Source organism: Mesoplodon bidens (genome assembly GCF_964165515.1).
Source record: "Mesoplodon bidens genome assembly, chromosome: 4".
Lineage (NCBI taxonomy): Eukaryota > Metazoa > Chordata > Mammalia > Artiodactyla > Ziphiidae > Mesoplodon > Mesoplodon bidens.
This window is the reverse complement of record NC_138160.1, coordinates 172400526-172419657: the sequence shown is the minus strand read 5'-3', so window position 1 is coordinate 172419657 and position 19132 is coordinate 172400526. Positions and strand designations below refer to the sequence as shown.

The following is a 19132-nucleotide window of genomic DNA, read 5'->3' as shown; positions in this document are numbered from 1 at the left end:
GTTCACCCTCCTACCCCTCCTTTTTACCCAAATGTGACCTTAATAGGTTTCCAATCTGTGCACTTTCTTTCCAATGTGAAAGAAAGGAGCCAGGAACGGTCCTTCCTGACACTGAGACAAAAAGTCACTGAAACTAAAAAACCTGACTCTTGATCAGCAGTGTTTTCAGAGAAAGATCTTGATCAAAAGGGAGTAAAGAAAAAAATTAATAACCCGAAACCTCACTTAAATAGAGTTAGGAGACCAGAACAGGGAGCTCTCCTGCCCTGAGATGATAGAGCCCAACAGGAAAAAGAAAGACTCCTCTTTCCCAGCAAAGACTCAGGCAATGAAAAGACATAGACTTTTTTTTTTTTTTTTTTTTTTTTTTTTACTATAACCCTTCCAACCTTTTTTTCTCTCTATAAAAGCATTCTATTTCCCTTACCTTGTGGGCATCTTGCACAAGGCTCACCACAGTTGCAGACCCAGAATTGCAATTCTCTGCTGATCCAGAATAAACCCATCTTTGTTGGAGAAAACCAGTTTATTTGTTTCAGGTCAGCAAGTTAAAAGGAAGTCACTAGGGTGGGCTGGGCCTTAATCTCACATGACTGGCACGCTTAAAAGAAGAGGAGATTATGACATACAGAGGGTCATGTGATGACACAGGGAGAAGACAGTTGTAATATTGTGATTTACAATTAGAAATATATATTTGGTCTTCCTCCCCATTCCTAGTACAGAAATCCTAAAACCTTTGGAATTTCTTAAGTAATTAGAGTGATAACGGTGTCTTTTGTTACTCATAGCAAGCCCCTTTCAGTCACAACAGAGTTTATGTTAATGAGGTGATTTTGGAAAGGATAAGGGCTGGTTCACAGGGGAACCAACCCTGTGATTAGAGGTTTGAAACTTTCATTCCCACCCTTGACCTCCAGGAAGGCAACAGCAGCTGGAGGTGGAGTTCGACCACCAATAGCCAGTGATTCAGTCAACTGTGCCTATGTAATGAAGGCTCCATGATAATCCCTGTAGTACTACTGGAGATTTTCTAGGTTGGTCAGCAAGAACTCATACACGTGCCAGAAGGGTGGTGCACCACAACTCCATGGGAACAGAAGCTCCTGCATTCAGGACCTCACTCTATGTATCTCTTTATCTGGCTGTTGATTTGTATCCTCTAATATCTTTTATAATAAACCAGTAATCTAGTGAGTAAATGGATCTCCTGAGTTCTGTGAGCAACTCTAACAAATTAATTGAACCCAAGGAGAGGTCATGGGAATTTCCATTGGTTGGTCAGAAGTACAGGTGACAACTTGGACTTTTGATTGGCATCTGAAGGGGAAGGAATCTTGTAGGACTAAGCCCTGAACCTACCGGGTCTGATTCTATCTCCAGGTGGATAGCATCAGAACTGAGTTGAATTGTAGGGCACTAGCTGGTGTTGAGGATTGCTTGGTGGTGTGCGGAAACACCCCCTCCAACACACACACACACACACACACACACACACATTTAGTGATCAGAAGTGTCAGAGGTGAACTAGAGAACTGTTAGTAAAGGAAACACACACACGTGTGTTTTTCCATAGCAACTACTATCTACATGCCAAGGAGAGAGGAGGCCTCAGGGGAAACCAGGGCTGCTGACACTTGGATCTCAGATCTCCAGCCTCCAAGACAGGGAGACAATAAATGTCTGTTGTTTGCGCTGCCCCGTCTGGGGTATTCGTTACGTAGCCTGAGCTGGCTAATAAATTATAATAATTACAATTAAAATTAGCATTAGTATTAGTTATTTCCCTCCCTCCACCCAGTGGTGGATTTTTGGCTTTGGGGACAAAAGAGATTTTTTTTTTACTCTTGCTCTAGTGGATAGAGCTGAAAAATCATGAGACTCTGGAGCTGTTGGTCACAGCTTTTATTGTCATGTGGAAAAAATCAGAATGAAACAGCGGGCACTGAAATAGCAGAGATGGGAGATGAAAGACAGAGAAGGCTGGTGCTAGGGACTATGATCCCATTGTTCCCGGGGGGGCCTGCTTGGTGAGAGCCCTGATATCCTTTGATAAATGTACCACACTTTTAACCCAGTTCAAATTGGGGTTTGTCATTTGCAGCCAAGAGTCCTAAGAAATATAACACTGTCCTTATTGTGACATACGGTGACCGGATTGGTTTACTCTAATGATTCACAATTACACAAGATAAAATACTTAAAATGCATTCTAACTTTAGTATCGCGAGCCCTGGTGGCCAGTGCCTAGAGGGCCACATGAAAGGAAGGGCAGGGGTGGTGCTAGGAGTCCCCTCTGACGACATGCACACCTGCACTTGTTGGAGAAATATAATTAAAAACAAATTTAAAGTGAGAAGATAAAGAAAATAGTTTATTTTTCAGGAAGCACAAAACCAGCAACCTAAGAGACTACAAAGACAGAAAGAAGTCTCATTCTTTTACAGAGCTGAGTACATGCAACCCATTCAATACTTCAGGCACATTTTGCAATTTGGAGTCAGGTGATAGCTGAAGTTAAGCTCATTTCCTCTGAGGAAGTTGGAAGATGTGACATTATCTTCATTGATGATTATGAAGAGGATCAGAATATGCCACCCCAAAACATGCCACTTTGGCATGTGGATTATTTTGAGTTGATGGCAATTGAGAATCAATAGATGCAGAAAGACACCTTCTCAGAGCTTCCCTTATCTAACTAAAAGCAGAAACTTCTGAGAAATTAGGACTGCCATAAAGCCCCTCCCTGGGGGAGTTTTATGGGCATGAAGAAGATGGAAAGTTGCACCAAGATGAGGGCACAAACAAACCTCATTAGACAACACTTACCTGCCATGCATTTCCTACTCACCTTCTCACAATTTAACACCTTTTGGTAAAATGGTATATAGGCTTCTGACTCTAACCACTTCTTGGTTTTCACTTGTTTTCTGTGAGTGCCCCCAAGCATATAACAATATTAACATCAGTAGAATTTGTATGCCTTTTTCCCTGTTAATGTCTTTTGTCATGTTTGCAGATACTGAATCTAAGAGGGCAGAGGAAAAGTTTTTTCCTCCTCTACAATTACATTTCAGAGATGGCTTCCAGGTGCTTGGGGCAACGTTCCTGAGATGTGAGACTGACAAGGTTAAGCCACTGAAAAGATTTATATACATTGAAAAGGACAGAGGGAGCAATTATGAAACAAAAGGGAGACTGGGGGTGGGGGGGCGAGTGTCCCCTTAATTTCAACAGGCAGAATTAAGCCTCTTATTTTTAATTTGTATTTTCCCTTATACATCAGTTCTCTGCCTGTTGCCCCCACACCAGCGTGATGTGGGATATTCAAGAAGTATTTGTAAAAATGCTGCATCAGCCCCAGACATTCATGCTTTATTTGGATGCCCCAGGTTATTGGGCTGAGAAATATACCAACTTCATGATAAACTAATTGGGAACAATCTTAGTAGCTTCAAAAGGGAAAACTGTGAAGTCATTAAGAAGAATCAGATAGTTCTTACATGTCTTGATAAATTGTCAGGTTTAACAAAAGGCAAGTTGTAGAACAGCATGTATAATATGTCATCATTTAGATAAAAATAATAATTAGATGATTGAATATGCACCTCTTGAAGAATATACAAGGAATTCAATCTTAAAAGGGAAACTAGGAACTGAGAAAACCCCCCAATTGAGGGAGACTCAAATTTCACTATAAACCTTTTGGAATTCTTAAGCTTTATACCATTTTTGTGGTTTTCTTTCTGAAAATAAATACAATATTTAAGTAACATCAGCAATGTAAATTCGGAAACATGTCTTATTTCTACCATTACAAGGTAAGTATCACTCAAAATTACAGAACTCTTTACCTGAATAAAACCGATCCGGGTACATTTTTCAACAAAAGGCCAGCGTCTGCTTTATCAGATGTTCCTTTTCCTGTTTTATGTCTAACAGACAACACCACGAAGTTACTTAAAAATCAGCTTTCCCCTTACTGTCACCAGTGGTTACTCAGCCAACAGGTCTTCCTGAGCTTTCACAGACCACTTCTCCTCCATGGCACCTGCAGAAGACTTGTGCCTTGAGGTCACAGAATAACAGGCATGATTTACACCATGAAGTCCTCCTTCAAACCAAGTTTGGGGCCAAAATCTGAGGTTCTCCTCCTCCTGAGTTACATGCCACCCAGTATCAAGAACTGTTACTTCCTTTTTACTTCAGAGACTTTATAGAACCTTCTTCTAAATTTATTTGTATTGAGATATAATTGGCATATAACAGTGCGTAAGTGTAAGGTGTGGATTTGATACATTTGTATATTGCAATATAATTACTGCCGTAGCACTAGTTAACACCTCTACCACATTACATAATTAGCAGTCCTTATTTGTGGAAGGAACAATTAAGACCTAATCTCTTGGGACTTCCCTGGCTGTCCAGTGGTTAAGACTCCACACTTCCAATGCAGGGGGTGTGGGTTCAATCCCTGGTGGGGGAACTAAGATCCCCCATGCCCTGCGGCGTAACCAAAAAATAAAAACAAAAAACGAAAAAACTTAAAAAAAAAAAAAAAAAAGACCTAATCTCTTAGCAACTTTAAATTTATGGTACAGAATTGTTGACCATAATCACTAAACAGTGCATTAGATCTCTAGAACTTATTTATCCACTGGTTACAAGTTTATACCTTAAATAGCATCTCCCCCAACAGAACGTTATGGGCAACTCCCCCTCCCTCTCCACAGGAGCTGCACCCACAAGCTGGGAACTGCAATTCAGGCAGAACAGAGTTTTTCCAATGGGTCACCCCCTGCCTGCCTGCCCCCCGCCTTATGAGGACATATGGGTTGCCTGTCCAATTGACCCCACCAGGACCTCTCTGATTGCCCACCTGCCTGGTCCTTGAGAAGGAATGCAGGTAGAAACTGGAACAAAGCAGAGGAAGGAGCCCTGGCTCACATTCATCACTTACCAGGTACAGAGAGTGCAAACTGAACAGAGGGGCACAGTGGCTCTCGGCTGTGAAGAAGAGCCTCCAGAAATGGGTAACACCAGATCCCTAAATAGGAAAATCCATTAGTTGTCTAATACAAACAACTTTGGACCATCATGGACTGAAGGTTCGTGTATCATCTTGCTGTCTTTTCCTTTCTCCCGGGAGACCCTGCACAGCTCCTCTGCTGGGAGTTGGCTGTTGCAGTGAGCCCATAAACACAACAGGGGTGTCCTCTGTGTTCTCAGGCTGCCTGGCTGGGATGTCCACTGGGTGGCCACCACTTCCTAAAGTAGCTGAGGCCCCAACAGATGCTGCCAGCCATCACTAAGGAGCCCTGTGTCTCGGGTCCCAGTGGCTCAAAATAATCGAGGGCTTTGTGAAGCCAGAGGGTGACCTACTGGCATTTTCTGGAATAACTGGCTTTGAGGGCTGGTGATCCCCATCCTGGCAGTTGGCAATGTTCCAGATGGTAGAGGCCATGAACTGGCCTCCTGAGACAGGACACATTGCAGTGAAATCCCCAAGAGGCTGAAGGGGATTGGGACGTGCCACCCCAAAATATGCTCCTTTGGCACACTGGTTTTGAGCTGGAGGCAATTGAGAAACAACAGACACAGGAGGAGCTCTCTGTCCTTCCTCTCTCTGCCTATAAGCAGGGCAGAAGTTTCCCATTTTTAAAGAAAATTTCCATGCGTAAAGGTGCCCCCTCTCTTATACCAAAAAAAGGAGAGGGACTCATCACCTGAGATGGGCCTGAGATGCGTCTGCATAAACCACCTTTACCTGTCATTAGTGCCTCCCATACGTTTCCTTAGTTACCTTCCCACGACCCCCCTCCCCCAGAATTCCAGACCCCCTTTCCTTGGTCTAGTCGCTTCTCCACAATTTAGTGTCCTTTGTTAAAATGGTATATAATGGCCCCAGGGTCTAACCACCCATTTGTGTTTTCAATTCTTTCTAGGAAGCTCCCATACATAATTAAAAACAAGAAAATTGGATGATTTTTCTTCTATTAATCTGCCTGATGTCAGTTTAATTCGTAGACCTCAGGGAAACATAAGACGATGGGGGGAAAGTTTTTTTCCCCTCCCCTACAAGGCCCACGATGCACAGGCAGTGGACGTGAGAAATAACCTTTGCTGTGGTGTATCTTCAGAATATGGGGCAGTTTGTTATTATAACAAAATCCCAACAGATGTGGCAGGCTCTGTGGTAACTACAGAGAAGAACAATCATGTTAGTGAGATATCCGGAAACCAGGCCAAGTAAGAATGGTGGCGGCAGTGCAGGTGTTATGGTTGAAGAATGGACCACCTGTTGGGGGCCAGTGGGGAAGGTGTGGGGTGGATAACAAAAGGGATACCTCCAGATACTTGAAGGGCTGGCTGCATGAGACAGAAGAAGGAGAGGATTACTCTGTTATTTCAAAAGGCAAAACCGGAACCAGGCCTGGAAGTTGCAGGGCTGCAGACACTTGACCTAAGCCCATTCCCACCACATTCCCGAAGGAGGACAGGCACACATCTTGTTCACTAGGAGGTGGGTACCTGTCTTGAGGATAATTGCATAAAGGATTCCACTTTCGCAAGGCGAGTAGACCAAAATCCCACAGCTCTGTGGAAATGACACCCCAAAGCGGTATTGAATGTACTTAAAATTTCCCCTATATTATATTCCATTAAACACCAACTTTAAGGTTTACAGGAATGCTGATGGTTCTCCTGGTCATTTCGGACATCACTGCAAAGTATGCAAATGCCCGTCAGCTCCCACAAACCAGAGGGCAACTTGCAGTGCCCCCGAAGTCTTAAAGCAAGTTCAAGCTTTATTAATGACAAAGACTCTCCTCCTTGACCAAACTCCAGCCAGGCTCCTCTGAGCCCTCCTCTCAACAAGGCCTGGACCTTGGGCGTCTGTTCGTTCTGGCAGTGCCCTTAGCAAGGATCATGTTAAGGCAGTTTAGTAAGAGATACCCTACCCCCCCCCAACCCATGATTCTGATCTAGCTCTTCATTCCCCACCTTTGGTGTATACATACATCCTTGTCCTGCCTTGAGCAAGAGTCCTGTTAGGCCAGTGATGTAGACCACTTGATGGCCTCCCAAAATTTGTATATTGAAATCTAACCCCCAAGTTGCTGGTATGAGGAGGTGGGGCCTTTGTGGGAGGTGCTTAGGTCAGGAGGGTAGAGCTCTCATGAATGGGATTACTGACCTTATAAAAGAGACCCCAGAGAGCTCCCTCATCCCTACAACCATGTGGGGACACAGTGAGAAGACCAGTCCATGAACTACGAGGTAGGTTCTCACCAGACACCAAATCTGTCAGCAACTTGATCTTGGACTTCCAGCCTCCAGAACTGTGAGAAATAAATGTCTGTTGTTTACAAGCCACCCCATCTATGGTATCCTATTACCGCACACTGAACAGACGAAGACAGCCAGTTAAGCAAGAATCCCCCTGGTGGATGGAATTTTCACATACTGATGTATGGAGAAGTCATTCTGGCTTATATATGATTTAACTTGAATTTTATGCTAACTAGAACAGCCTGTTTGCAGTCTATCAAACATACATTGTACAACTGCTTCAGTCATTTAAAAAAAAAGGTGCATTGATCAGAAGTAAAGAATGTCCATTTAAAAGATAAAGATTATTTAATCTTCAGTCTTCCTTAGGACGCCAGTACAAGCACTCCTTTGATGACAAGACTCCCTTTCCAGGCACCAAAGCCCTACTGACTCACTGCTGATCTGGTTTTATTTTTTAAACCTTGATGAATGTACCCCCTATCTGTTTGATGTTCTTTGTTCTGACAAGATATAAGACTATGCTGAAAAACAGGCTTCTCCAGAGCAGTTCCTCAGAGTTACCTGAGAGGCTATCTCCCAGGTTATAGTCTTCAGTCTGGCTGAAATAAAGCTCTTTTCTATTCTTATTATAGATTGTTTATTGATTATTTCTGTCAACACCCCCTTCTCGCTGATGTTTCCTCTTAGTAATTTTCCATCCACTCACCATCTACAAATCCCAGCTGTCTTTGCAGTATTCAGAGTTGAAGTCAGTTCTATACTGAGGTCTCTTTCCCCTCTTAAAATAGTACTGGATGAAATCTGTCTTTACCACCTTTAACTAATGTCCGGCTTTATCTTTGACAATAACCTTTGAAATGGATTCAAATATGTCATCCAAAATATGCCTGTTTTGTGCCAGTCTCTGCCTGACAATAGTAATTCTATTGGCTAGAAATGCCGGGGGGTGGGGCGGGGGGCACTCCCTGAGCCTGGTGAGGTTCCCACAGAGCCCCTTCCAAACTAGTGTTACAACTGGACCAATCCTTGTGGGTTTTATTATGATTTTGCAAGATGCTCTTCAGCAATAAGTATTAGGAAACTTTGAAGAAAAAAAGAATGTTTTACTTACAGTTCTTGGAGCATAGAAGGCATGTGGTGGGTGGCGGGAGAGAGAACACGAATGGCCTGGTGGCCTTGTTCTGCTTTTATTGGGGTCACGGGTAGGGGCCTAGTGTTTTATTAGTTCACTCTTTATTGATGAAGTTAAAACGTAAGAGCAATAATTTAGTCACAGGAAGAAGAAAAGGAAAAAAACCAAAAAAATAAAACCCAAGCAGCCCAAATGGCCAGTTAACTAAATCAACCAGGATCGCTAAAATAAAGAAGCCTCTTGGGGGTCGGGGGCAGGAGTTAGGAGGTGCATGCTCAAGTCCTGGCTCTCTATCCAGTCATGTGGCTGGCTGTATATTTATCTGAGATAGCCTTCAGAATGCCCCCTTTGAAATGGACGCCTCAGCAATCAAAGTTTACGTCAGGCACTTACATTGCAAAAAGAAAGGGTAACCGTCAGAGCTTACACCACAGTGCTTCTTTGCCATAGGATTATTTTGAGCTGAAGTCAACTGAGATAAAACAGACACAGGGGCCTCCCTGGTGGCGCAGTGGTTGAGAGTCCGCCTGCCGATGCAGGGGACACGGGTTCGTGCCCCGGTCCGGGAAGATCCCACATGCCGCGGAGCGGCTGGGCCCGTGAGCCATGGCCGCTGAGCCTGCGCGTCCGGAGCCTGTGCTCCACAACGGGAGAGGCCGCAACAGTGAGAGGCCCGCGTACCGCAAAAAAAAAAAAGAAAAAAAGCAAGCTGTTTGCAACCCACTAAACTGACTCCTGACCCACTCAAGGCCCAAGGCCCACAGGGTGAAAACACCATTGGGTCTCCCATGCGTCCATCATGAGCAGGACAGCTTCCCTGTGTTCATTGTGATGGGTAGCAGGAGGCTTGGGTAAGTCAGGTACCTTACTGTGTACAGCCAAAAGACAGGGCTGCACTCTGGAAACTGCAAACAGGGCCATGGGAAAACATCATAAAGCCCTTCTAGCCCTACTGGCCAAATGTCGACCCAGGGTGCTCAACTCGACAGATCCCTAATGAGACCTTGCCAATCTCTCTTCCTCCTTCTTTGCCTTTCGAAGGATGTGAAGGACCTCCTGGGCAGGTACGTAGGCACCTGCGGTGGAGGAGGTGATGGGTGCAAGGAGGACTGCAAGTGGGGCCAGAGGGGACAGTGAGACCTGTGTCCACTGGAGGAAGAACAGCCTGAGCGTGCAGTACCCAGAGGCCACCCCCACCATGCTGAAGACCGTCTGTAGGGTGCCAGGGCAGACAGAGGCGCTCAAGGGTTTCCAAGGTAAGTAGTGGGGGCCCAGGTGCTCTTGGCAGTGCCCCACCCTGCTCCTAGCCACTCAAGGCAAGGGCCACCAATGGGGGGGGGGTCTCAACCACACTGCCCAATGCCCAAATGGTTCCCCAGCCCCATCTCCTTGGCACCATCAATATCCAGAGTTGGGGTATGGGATCATGCAGCAACTCCCAGTTCACAGCTGAACTCAGCCAAAGGGAGGCCTGGGTGGGGGTTAGGATGAATGGGGGATTATTTGGCCCCTGCTAGGGCCTCACCCTCCCCACCCTGACCGTGAAAGGTCCCCCTCTGCCCTCCACCCCGCACCTGTCTCCAGAGGATGTGGTGTCCGACCCCTCCACGGCATACCCCTACCTCCTCTTATATGAGAGCTGCCAGAGGCGCTACCTGAGCACCCCAAAGGGTGGCACACCCCGTGGCAAGGACGGGTTCCTAGCCTACCCCTGTGCAGTGGGCCAAGAGACCTTCTCCTCAGGGAGGTACTACTGGGAGGTGGGCATGAACCTCACTGGTGATGCACTGTGGGCCCTGGGCGTGTGCAGGGGCAACGTGAGCCGGAGGGGCAGGGTCCCCAAGTGCCCAGAAAATGGGTTCTGGGTGGTGCAGCTGTGCCAGGGAAAGAGGTATGCACCTACCATGTCTGCCCGGACACCCGTCACGCTGACTGAGCCCCCCCGCCACACGGGCATCTTCCTGGATTTCGAGGCCGGAGAGGTGTCCTTCTACAATGTGAACAGTGGGTCCCACCCGCATACCTACTGCCAGCCCGCCTTCTCTGGCCCCCTGCAACCCTTCGTCTGCCTCGGGGCCCCCGAATCGGGCCAGATGGTCACCTCTACAGTGAGCCGGTGGGTGAACTGACAGAGGCGCATGGAGGGGGCCTGGGCAGCCCTGGTTTCTCCAGAAGGTGATGTGGTCCAGCTCAGCAAGGCCCACCTGCCCAGCTTATCTCGCATGAGGCATTTGAGAGCCATCAGCTGTGCAGGGTGGTTTCACCACGTGGAAATATAATCATGATTAAAGCAGTTAAACATTAAGAGGCTATATTTACAGATGCTTCATAGAGAAGAAAACTTCCATAGTGGGTCAGTTTCTAAAAACATATGTACCAGGCACAGTGCGGTGCAGTGTTCTTGGCCATGTCCCCCACTCTCCACTTGAGATGTTGCCATTCATTGGCTCCTCCATGATTCAGGTTTTTATATGTAGAGGCAAGTCCTCAAATATCTACCTTCTTTGTCCTCCACAAATTCCATATTTGGGTCCTTCACAGGGGGAAAATGAAAAAGTCCAGAGACTTTTCAAGCTGAAATCCTAAAAGCCTCAGAGCTCCCCACCTCCATCCCTTCTACCCAGGGAAGTTGCAGGGGCAAAATTCAAAGAGTGAGGATCAGAGAGGGTCCTTTCTTTTCACTCCCTCTCCATCGCCCACCCCACCACCTCCCCCTGAGCCCCGCCGCTGCAGACGCATTAACAGCCAGGTAACAGTTGCCAGAAACCTAGAATTCTGGTCAATGTACTCGTACCCCAAGAAGGCCAAAGTCCCTGCGGGCCAAGCCCCTCACCCAATAAGTTCTGACCGTTCCCAGCCCGGGGACGCGCGAAGGCACCCAGGAGCGCACGGGGAACGATTTGGGGCCCACGACACAGCCTCAGCTTCCCCTTGTCTCTGCGCTTCGCGGACAGCCCAGTGACCGTGCGGGGCACCCCGCTGGCCCCGGCCCCGGCACCCCACCTTTCCCCAGGCCCGACGAAGAGGCCAGGCGGGGCAACACCGCAACAGCCCAGAAGCAGCAGCGCAGGCGGCGGCGGCGACGGCGACGCAAGATCAGCGGGTGAGCAGCCTCCAATTCTGTCCGGCCCGCGGGCCGCGTGACAGGCCACGGCCAATCCGGAACTAAAGTGGGTTGTTCCAAAGGAAAAAAAAAAAAAAACCCAGCTGCTTCCTGCTTCCGCCCCCGCTTCGACTCCTCTTCCTCCCCGCGTACGGTATTCCTAGGCTCTACGTTCCCGGAGCCTCTGCAGTCCCGGAGCCGTATATTCCGCATCCCAGGAGTCGCGCAGCCTTGGACCCCGGAGCCCTTGTGCTCCGAAGCTCCCCGAGTCCCCTGGTGCCCTGCACCTCGCGTCCCCGGAGACCCCGCATCCTTGCGCGCTCCCCATAGTCCCGGCAGCGGCCGGCCACCGCCCGACCCGGCGGACCACACTGCCCTCCTCCGTTCCACCGGTGCCATGGCCGCCCCGGACCTGTCCACCAACCTCCAAGAGGAGGCCACCTGCGCCATCTGCCTCGACTACTTTACGGATCCGGTGATGACCGACTGCGGCCACAACTTCTGCCGCGAGTGCATCCGGCGCTGCTGGGGCCAGCCCGAGGGCCCGTACGCGTGCCCCGAGTGCCGCGAGCTGTCCCCGCAGAGGAACCTGCGACCCAACCGACCGCTCGCCAAGATGGCCGAGATGGCGCGGCGCCTGCACCCTCCGTCGCCCGTCCCACAGGGCGTGTGCGCTGCGCACCGCGAGCCACTGGCCGCCTTCTGCGGCGACGAGCTGCGCCTGCTGTGCGCGGCCTGCGAGCGCTCGGGGGAGCACTGGGCGCACCGAGTGCGTCCGCTGCAGGACGCGGCCGAAGATCTCAAGGTGTGGGCAGGTCCAGGCGGAGCACGGCCTAGCAGGGGGTCGCTGCGGGTTGGGGGGACGTGGCTTGGGCCTGGGGGTTTGGGGGCCCCATCCTGGCCCAGGTTGTGGGCTCGGGTCCCAGCCTGGTCCGGGTCTCGGGGAGGTGTAGCGGGGTGTAGCCTGTCCCAAACCGGCACCCTAGAGGGACTGGGGCACCGCCCACCAGTGAGGCGCTGGCCTGGGGTTCTGGTCGTGGGGAGGGGGCGTGCTTTCTGAAGTCTAGGTCCCACAGAACCGGTGGGAGGACTGCCTGGGGCGGAGACTGGGCAGGTTTGACTGACCGTTGGCAGGGATGGAGCCGGGAGAGGAGAAAGTGGGAAGGGAACCTCAGAGGTGGCTGGTCCCAGGTGGATGTGCACGGATGAGGACTCTGAGCCCTCGGAGGGTTGTGCGCGGGGCAGGCCAGGGCTGTGGGGCCGACGCCAGTCCTGAAGTTCTGGTAAGAAGAGATGGGAAGGCAGCCAGGAAGCCGCTGCAGAGCCCCAGGCAGGGATCAACGTAGGGACAGAGCCATTGCCCTAGGAGGCTGACGCCAGGGCCCACCAGGCTTTCCCAGTAGGATACGCTGCCAGCTGACAAGCCAGGGCTCAGCCCTGCTTTGAGCCCAGGCTGAGATGCCTTGTTTCTCTGTTCTGGAAATGCATTTCCTTAAAATCCAAACGAACACCAGCACTCCCTTCTCTGCTAAGAGCCTCAGGGCAAACACTTACCTGGCTCACCTGGCCAGCTGCCTACTACATTCCTGCGGGAGGGTTTGCTTCTGAAACCCAAGGTATTAGGTACATGGGTGGCATCTTTCAAACTTTTTGACTGGGGTTTGCATTTTGCTTTATGGCCAGTAGTGTCTCTCTGCTGAGGTGCATCAAGTACGTGCTTTAGTCAACGTTAGAATCAGTACTCTGTCACTATCACAGAGCAAGCCTCTGGGACAACAGAATAAACCTATACCTGATCCACATCACTGGGCTTGTCCTGACACAATTCTTGTGGTTTTCTTCTCACTTTGAGGTATAACAGGCATACAGGAACACCCCCTCCTTACATCAGTCTAGCAGATTTGCACTTCTGTCACTGAGTACCCCAGTCAGGGTGTGGAAAGTAACCAAAAGAGCAGAGAATGGCCAGCAGCTCTCTAGAGGCCTCTCCCAGCTGACCTGATAAAATCTCATGTGGTAGCACTTAATCCTGTCTATCATAGGGGAGGAAAAGCATTTTCCTCTACCGTGTCATGTTCTGTGACTGAGGCTTGCAAATGAAAGTGACAAAAGAGATCAACAGGTGAAGGGACATATACTTTTAATAAGTCTTTTAAATTGTACATTGCACAAGGGTTTCACAGAAAAGTGAAAAACTCAAGTGGTTAGACTCGGGCTTATAGTCCATTTTAACAAAGGATGATAAGTTGTGGAAAAGCAACTAGACGAGCAACTAGAAAGGGGATTTGGGCTTCTAGGGCCAATAAATTGTGGGAAAGGAACAAGGAAGTATATTGAGGGGAACTAATGGAACATCAGGGTTATTTGAGTAAGGTTTGTTTATGTAGACTCATCTCGGTGTCAACAACTTGTCTCTGGGTGGTGAAGGGAGGAGAGCGGAGAGCTCTTCCTGCATCTGCTGTTTCTCAGTCACCTCAGCTCTAAATAATCTTGATGCCGTAGTGGCATGTGTTGGGATGGCGTGACCCTTCACTGTATTGGTGCTTACTTTGTCTTAATGCTGGAGAAGATGCCCCAGCAAACTGCTCTTAGCTGCCATCAGTGGGCTGTGGCTGGTATTTGCACAGCCTGGGAGTGCTGGCTCTATAAAGCGCAACCTCCCAGGGCCCTGGTGCAATCTAGAACACGGATGGGGGGAATAGTGGAATCCCCACCGGCGCCGTTGTCACTCTCGTGATGGTCCTTCAGATCCTCCTGCATCTCGGCCCTCCTGGCTTTCCCAGGTGCCAGGTGTGTCGTAAACAGGGTTGAAGTGTGGGTTGAAGTAAATGTTAGGCATAGGCCTGAAATCAGGACCAAGGAGCCGGATACAAATGTGCCCATCCTGTGGCTCGTTCCAGTTAGCTGAAACCCAGCAAGTCCAGTTCAGGCAGAGAGAAACGAAGGGGTTTGGAAGAAAGAAGGCGGTGATGCAGCGGGAAGTTGGGTTGTGAGAAGGTTGCCCTGAGATTGGGGAGGGGTGGGAACAGCAGAACAAAGGATATTCAGGCAAGGGGAAGTGGCTGGTTAGGGCAGTGGTGGGAGGGCCACGCCAGTTAGAGGGCATCTCCTGGCAAATTTTGAGTTTGCTCCACCTGTCATGTCCTAGGCCCAGTTTTCCACAACTAGTCCCTGCCAGCTGAGTTCAGGCTTAGCTGGGGTTGGGCAGGTGGGAGCAGGTATAAGGCCCAGCCTGGAGGCCTGGCCTGGCCGGGGTCACTCTGGGCTCACCTCCCCGTAGGGCAAGCTGGAGAAATCCCTGGAGCATCTGCGGAAGCAAATGGAGGATGCACTGCTGTTCCAGGCCCAAGCGGAGGAGACCTGCTCCTTGTGGCAGGCAGGTGGCCAGGCACCCAATGTCGGGGGTGGGGGGGCAGGGGGCATGAGGGCCCCCACCGCAGGACGCCACTGTTCACATTCAGCCTCATTCAGCCCCAGACCCCATGTATAACCCACCTCAGGGTGGGTTTGGGGGTTGGGAGTGGGGGTCAGGGAGGACCAGGCATGGGGGGCCCTGGGTGTATTGGTTTGGGGATCAGGGAGGGATGGGTATGAGGGCCCAAGTGGTGGGTTTGGGGTCAGGAAGGGATGGATGTGGGGGACCCCGGATTGGTGGTTAGGGTGGCTCCAGGTCCTAGGCCCTCAGCTGTCCTCCCTGACCCCCACAGAAGATGGTGGAGACCCAGCGGCAGAATGTGCTGACGGAGTTTGAGAGGCTGCGTCGTCTGCTTGTGGAGGAGGAGCAGCGGCTGCTGCAGAGGCTGGAGGAGGAAGAGCTGGAGGTGCTGCCCCCCTTGCGGGAGAGCGCGGCCCGGCTCGGACAGCAGAGCGCCCAGCTGGCCGAGCTCATCACTGAGCTGGAAGGGCGCTGCCAGCTACCGGCACTGGGGCTGTTGCAGGTGAGCTGGTGCCCATTCCTGGGGGTGGGCATGTGGAAGGGAAGGGAGGGCCAGGCATGGGGATGGAGAGCAGGAAAGTGGAGGAAGCATTGTGCAAAGCAGGCTGACTGACTGGTGCTTGCCTGGACCTGTCAGGTCCTCACCAGCTGGTCTCCTTCCTATGAAACACAGGGAGTGGACACCACTGCTGAACTGCACGAACTGCTGTTAGTGCTTGTCTGGGATCCCTAATGGGGACGGGCCAGTGGGTCATCACCCAGCTCTCTGAAGGTTTGGGCCCACTGGACTGAGAGAAAAAGCCAACAGGTCTCCCATAGGGATTCCTGCATGGGCCCAGTGCTACCCCTGAGAATCTGCTCAGCTCCTGGCCCCTGCAATTTGTGCCCGCAGGTGGGAGCCAAGGATCCTGCATGTGCAGCCCAGGGGGCTTCCTATGGGCTTCCTTGGAGCCTCAGAGCTGAGTGGACTTTCAGGGACCAGTAAGAGGCTCCCAGTTGCCATCCTGGGGCTAAAATTTAGTCCTTTGGCCTTTGCTGAGCCATCACATGATCTTAAGCCCGGGAAGCAGGAAGAATCCCGGACAAGTGTGTGTCAGGGATTGAGGGAAGTCAGCAGAAGTGGGCTGTGGTCAGTAAAGTGGTGGGAGGGCTAGGCAGGCAGCTAGGAGGTGAGAGGGAGCAGCCCTCAAGGATGAGTGAATGTTGCTGGAGAAGCTGCAGGAAGCAGAGGTTCTAGAAGGAGGACGGGTTGGCCCAGGAAGTGAGAGAAGAACCACAGGTTTATGTGAAATGCAGTTTGGCGTCTCAGCTGAGATGTCCCAGTGTGGGAGTGGTGTCAGCTGTCCTGGCTGCATTTCATGCCCTTCACCTGGGGGATGGGTGCTGACGCAGTGTGTGTCTCTCCCACAGGATATCAGGGACACCCTGCGCAGGTAGGAGCTTCGGACTCTCCCCAGGGAAGGTGGGCAGGGTTCAACGTGGGCCCACTGCAGGGGTGACACCTCCACTGCCCCTCCAGAGTCCAGGACGTGAAGCTGCAGCCTCCTGAGGTGGTGCCCATGGAGATGAGGACGGTGTGCAGGGTCCCAGGGCTGGTGGAGGCCTTGCGGAGGTTCCGAGGTGAGTGTTGTGCAGAGGCCGGGGGGATCCCACGCGCTGTCTCCAGTCCAGAGGAAGTGCCAGTCCTGAGCTTTTGCTGGTGGGCTGGGGTCTGTGGTAGGAACAGCACGCAGGCTCCCAGTTCATGGATGAGAAACTAGGAGGGGTCAGGGCTATTGGGCAGAAGATAGCAGCTAAGGGAAGGCCAGGTCCAAACTTTTCACTGATGCATTTAGGAAAAATAGAGGTGGGACCACCCTCCTAGGGTCATTCAGGTGCCAGAGCACCCATGTGGACCCCAGGTTTGTGGAGTCTGGGATGAAAGCTGCCCTAGAACACACACACACACTTCTCTCTGGGGACTAAAAGAATGGACATGGAAAGCACTCAGGGTTTCCTTCTGTGCTCTAAGGGGCATGAATCACAAGGAAGCATGGACTGCTTTCTAGAACATTCCAAGATACAACTAGAAGTGGTTAGGGGATCTTTTCGAGTGAGAAGGGGCGTGGTCAGTTTGTGGGCAGTCACAAACTGCAAGGTTGTATGGGTCTGGGGCAGACAGCTTCGAGGGTTGACGACTGTTCTGTCTGCAGGGGACATGACCCTGGATCCTGACACCGCCAACCCTGAGCTGGTACTGTCAGAGGACAGGAGGAGCGTGCGACGGGGGGACCTGCGGCAGGCCCTGCCCGACAGCCCTGAGCGTTTCGACCCCGGGCCTTGTGTGCTGGGCCGGGAGCCCTTGACCTCGGGCCGCCACTACTGGGAGGTGGAGGTCGGGGAGCGGGCCAGCTGGGCCCTGGGCGTCTGCAGAGAGAATGCCAATCGCAAGGAGAAGGGCGAGCTGTTCGCTGGTAACGGGTTCTGGATCCTGGTGTTCCTGGGGAGCTACTACAACTCCTCCGAGCGGGCTTTTGCCCCTCTCCGAGACCCACCCCGGCGCGTGGGCATCTTTCTGGACTACGAGGCTGGACATCTGTCCTTCTACAGTGCCAACGATGGGTCGCTCTTGTATACCTTTCCTGAGACGCCCTTCTCGGGGACCCTGCGGGCCCTCTTCTCACCTCTGTCCAGCAGCCCAACTCCTATGACCATCTGCAGGCCGAAAGGTGGGCCTGGGGACATGCTGGCTCCCCAGTGAGCAGGCCTCTCATAGCCCCTTGTCCTGCCTTCTGAGTCTGCGAGACACTTGAAAAACCTGAGAAGAGGGTGCTTGTCCTCTGAGCTATGGAAAACACTCGTAATGCCACTCGGATATGTGTAGCAAACTGAACTCTGCCACTGCCACTCCCAGGAAGCCATGTGTGAGTGTGTGCGGGCTGGGCTGTCCTCCCTCGAAGGACTCTGCAGGATCATCAGGTGCTGAGACCCCATTCACCAGTGCATCACACACAGTCCTTTGCAGAGCCCTGAGCCTAGGGCCCTGGTAGCTCTGGTTCCAGGAGCCTCACCAGCCTGCCCCACCCAGCCTCAGTCTGGGGTGAGACACCAGGGCCTGCAGAACTCTCAGGCTTCAGTCTGAGCACCCCCCCAAACCCTGGGGCCACACCTCGAGAAAGCTGCTGTCTTGTGAGACTGCTGGCCAAGAGGTGGCTCCAAGCCCACCAGCCTGTCTTGGGGTCTGGTCTAAACTGGTGGGGGTGCGGGTCTGGATGTAGTTGCCTCAGGTTAACTGGGGTGAAGCAGAGCCCTCAGGTGACAGGTGATGTGGGAAAGGCCACAGGGAGGGAACTGGGAGCAAGTCACTGAACAAAGTGGTTGATTAACTAGGACACACAGATGCCCTCAAATCCCCCTGAACGCGGCCCACTCAGGGCTTCTGGAAAAAGCTCCTTCCCTGGATCCCAGTGCAGAGGTTCAGTTCTGGGACGTCTGAGGGCCTGGAGGTGAGTGTGAGGCTCAGAAATGGCACCTCACTGTTTCCATCTGAGCAGCACTGAGAAGAGCAAGCTGGCGTTGCCCTCTCAAATGCCTCTTCAGTGGCCCGTGGCGTGGTCCCTGAACTCACCCAGAATCTCACTCCTGCCTGGGGCGGAGCGGGGGGGGAGGCCACAGAGAGCCCTGGCTTACAAAGTCCAGGATTCGTTTTTGCTTTAAGTTTTGACGCTTCTTCCCCTTTCTCAAGAAGGTGTGATGCGGCGTCTCTGCACCCCTAGATTTTTATTAATTGTAAGGACCATTCTCACAGTAAATAAACTAACAGTTGTCTGTAGTCCCCTTATCTTTAAGGATGGGGGGTGGGGAAATCCTCCAGAGGGCCCGCCCTCTGGGAGGGGATACAGAAACAAGATGCTCACTGGTAAAGTCAGGGATGCAGCTGCTGCCCACACAAGCACAGCAACTCCTAGGTATGATCTTGATGTTCTTTGGCTCAACACGTGTGTTCATTTCATGCAGGTACTGTGGGCATTTTTTTCCCTTTTTTCAGATAACCTGATAACCATTTCCCATGGTCCACTGTGTTCAATAGCCAGTACTTTTCCATTTACTTGATTATTTGCTCATTCCCCCATTCTTAGGCTTTTTGGTTATTGTTACTATGTATACACCGCTTTTGCATATCTTG

General features: G+C 51.1%; 2 protein-coding genes across 3 annotated transcripts; both read left to right on the top strand.

Moving 5' to 3' along the window:
- Positions 1–9521: 9521 nt before the first annotated feature.
- TRIM17 (tripartite motif containing 17) lies at positions 9522–10960 on the top strand (the record flags this gene model as incomplete). Its single annotated transcript, XM_081232682.1, has 2 exons — positions 9522–9684; positions 10013–10960. The coding sequence occupies 2 exons, from the start codon at positions 9522–9524 to the stop codon at positions 10555–10557; spliced, it is 708 nt and encodes a 235-aa protein (XP_081088808.1). The 3' UTR covers positions 10558–10960.
- Positions 10961–11261: 301 nt separating this feature from the next.
- TRIM11 (tripartite motif containing 11) lies at positions 11262–18778 on the top strand. 2 transcript variants are annotated; one of them, XM_081232582.1, is made up of 6 exons: positions 11262–12336; positions 14812–14907; positions 15242–15469; positions 16378–16400; positions 16487–16587; positions 17160–18778. In XM_081232582.1, exons 1-6 carry the CDS (start codon positions 11929–11931, stop codon positions 17705–17707), a joined length of 1404 nt encoding a protein of 467 aa, XP_081088708.1. In that variant the 5' UTR covers positions 11262–11928; the 3' UTR covers positions 17708–18778. The 2 variants fall into 2 exon arrangements, with proteins under 2 accessions (XP_081088708.1, XP_081088707.1); XM_081232581.1 differs by having other exon boundaries at positions 15239–15469.
- Positions 18779–19132: the final 354 nt, after the last annotated feature.

What these genes read in the sequence shown, in the direction of transcription:
- TRIM11 (XM_081232581.1), top strand. Translation starts at nt 11,929, where the DNA reads ATGGCCGCCCCGGACCTGTCCACCAACCTCCAAGAGGAGGCCACCTGC. An exon ending in ACGCGGCCGAAGATCTCAAG is followed by an intron (nt 12,337 to 14,811) that starts GTGTGGGCAGGT and finishes ACCTCCCCGTAG; the next exon opens with GGCAAGCTGGAGAAATCCCT. An exon ending in GGCCTTGCGGAGGTTCCGAG is followed by an intron (nt 16,588 to 17,159) that starts GTGAGTGTTGTG and finishes TTCTGTCTGCAG; the next exon opens with GGGACATGACCCTGGATCCT.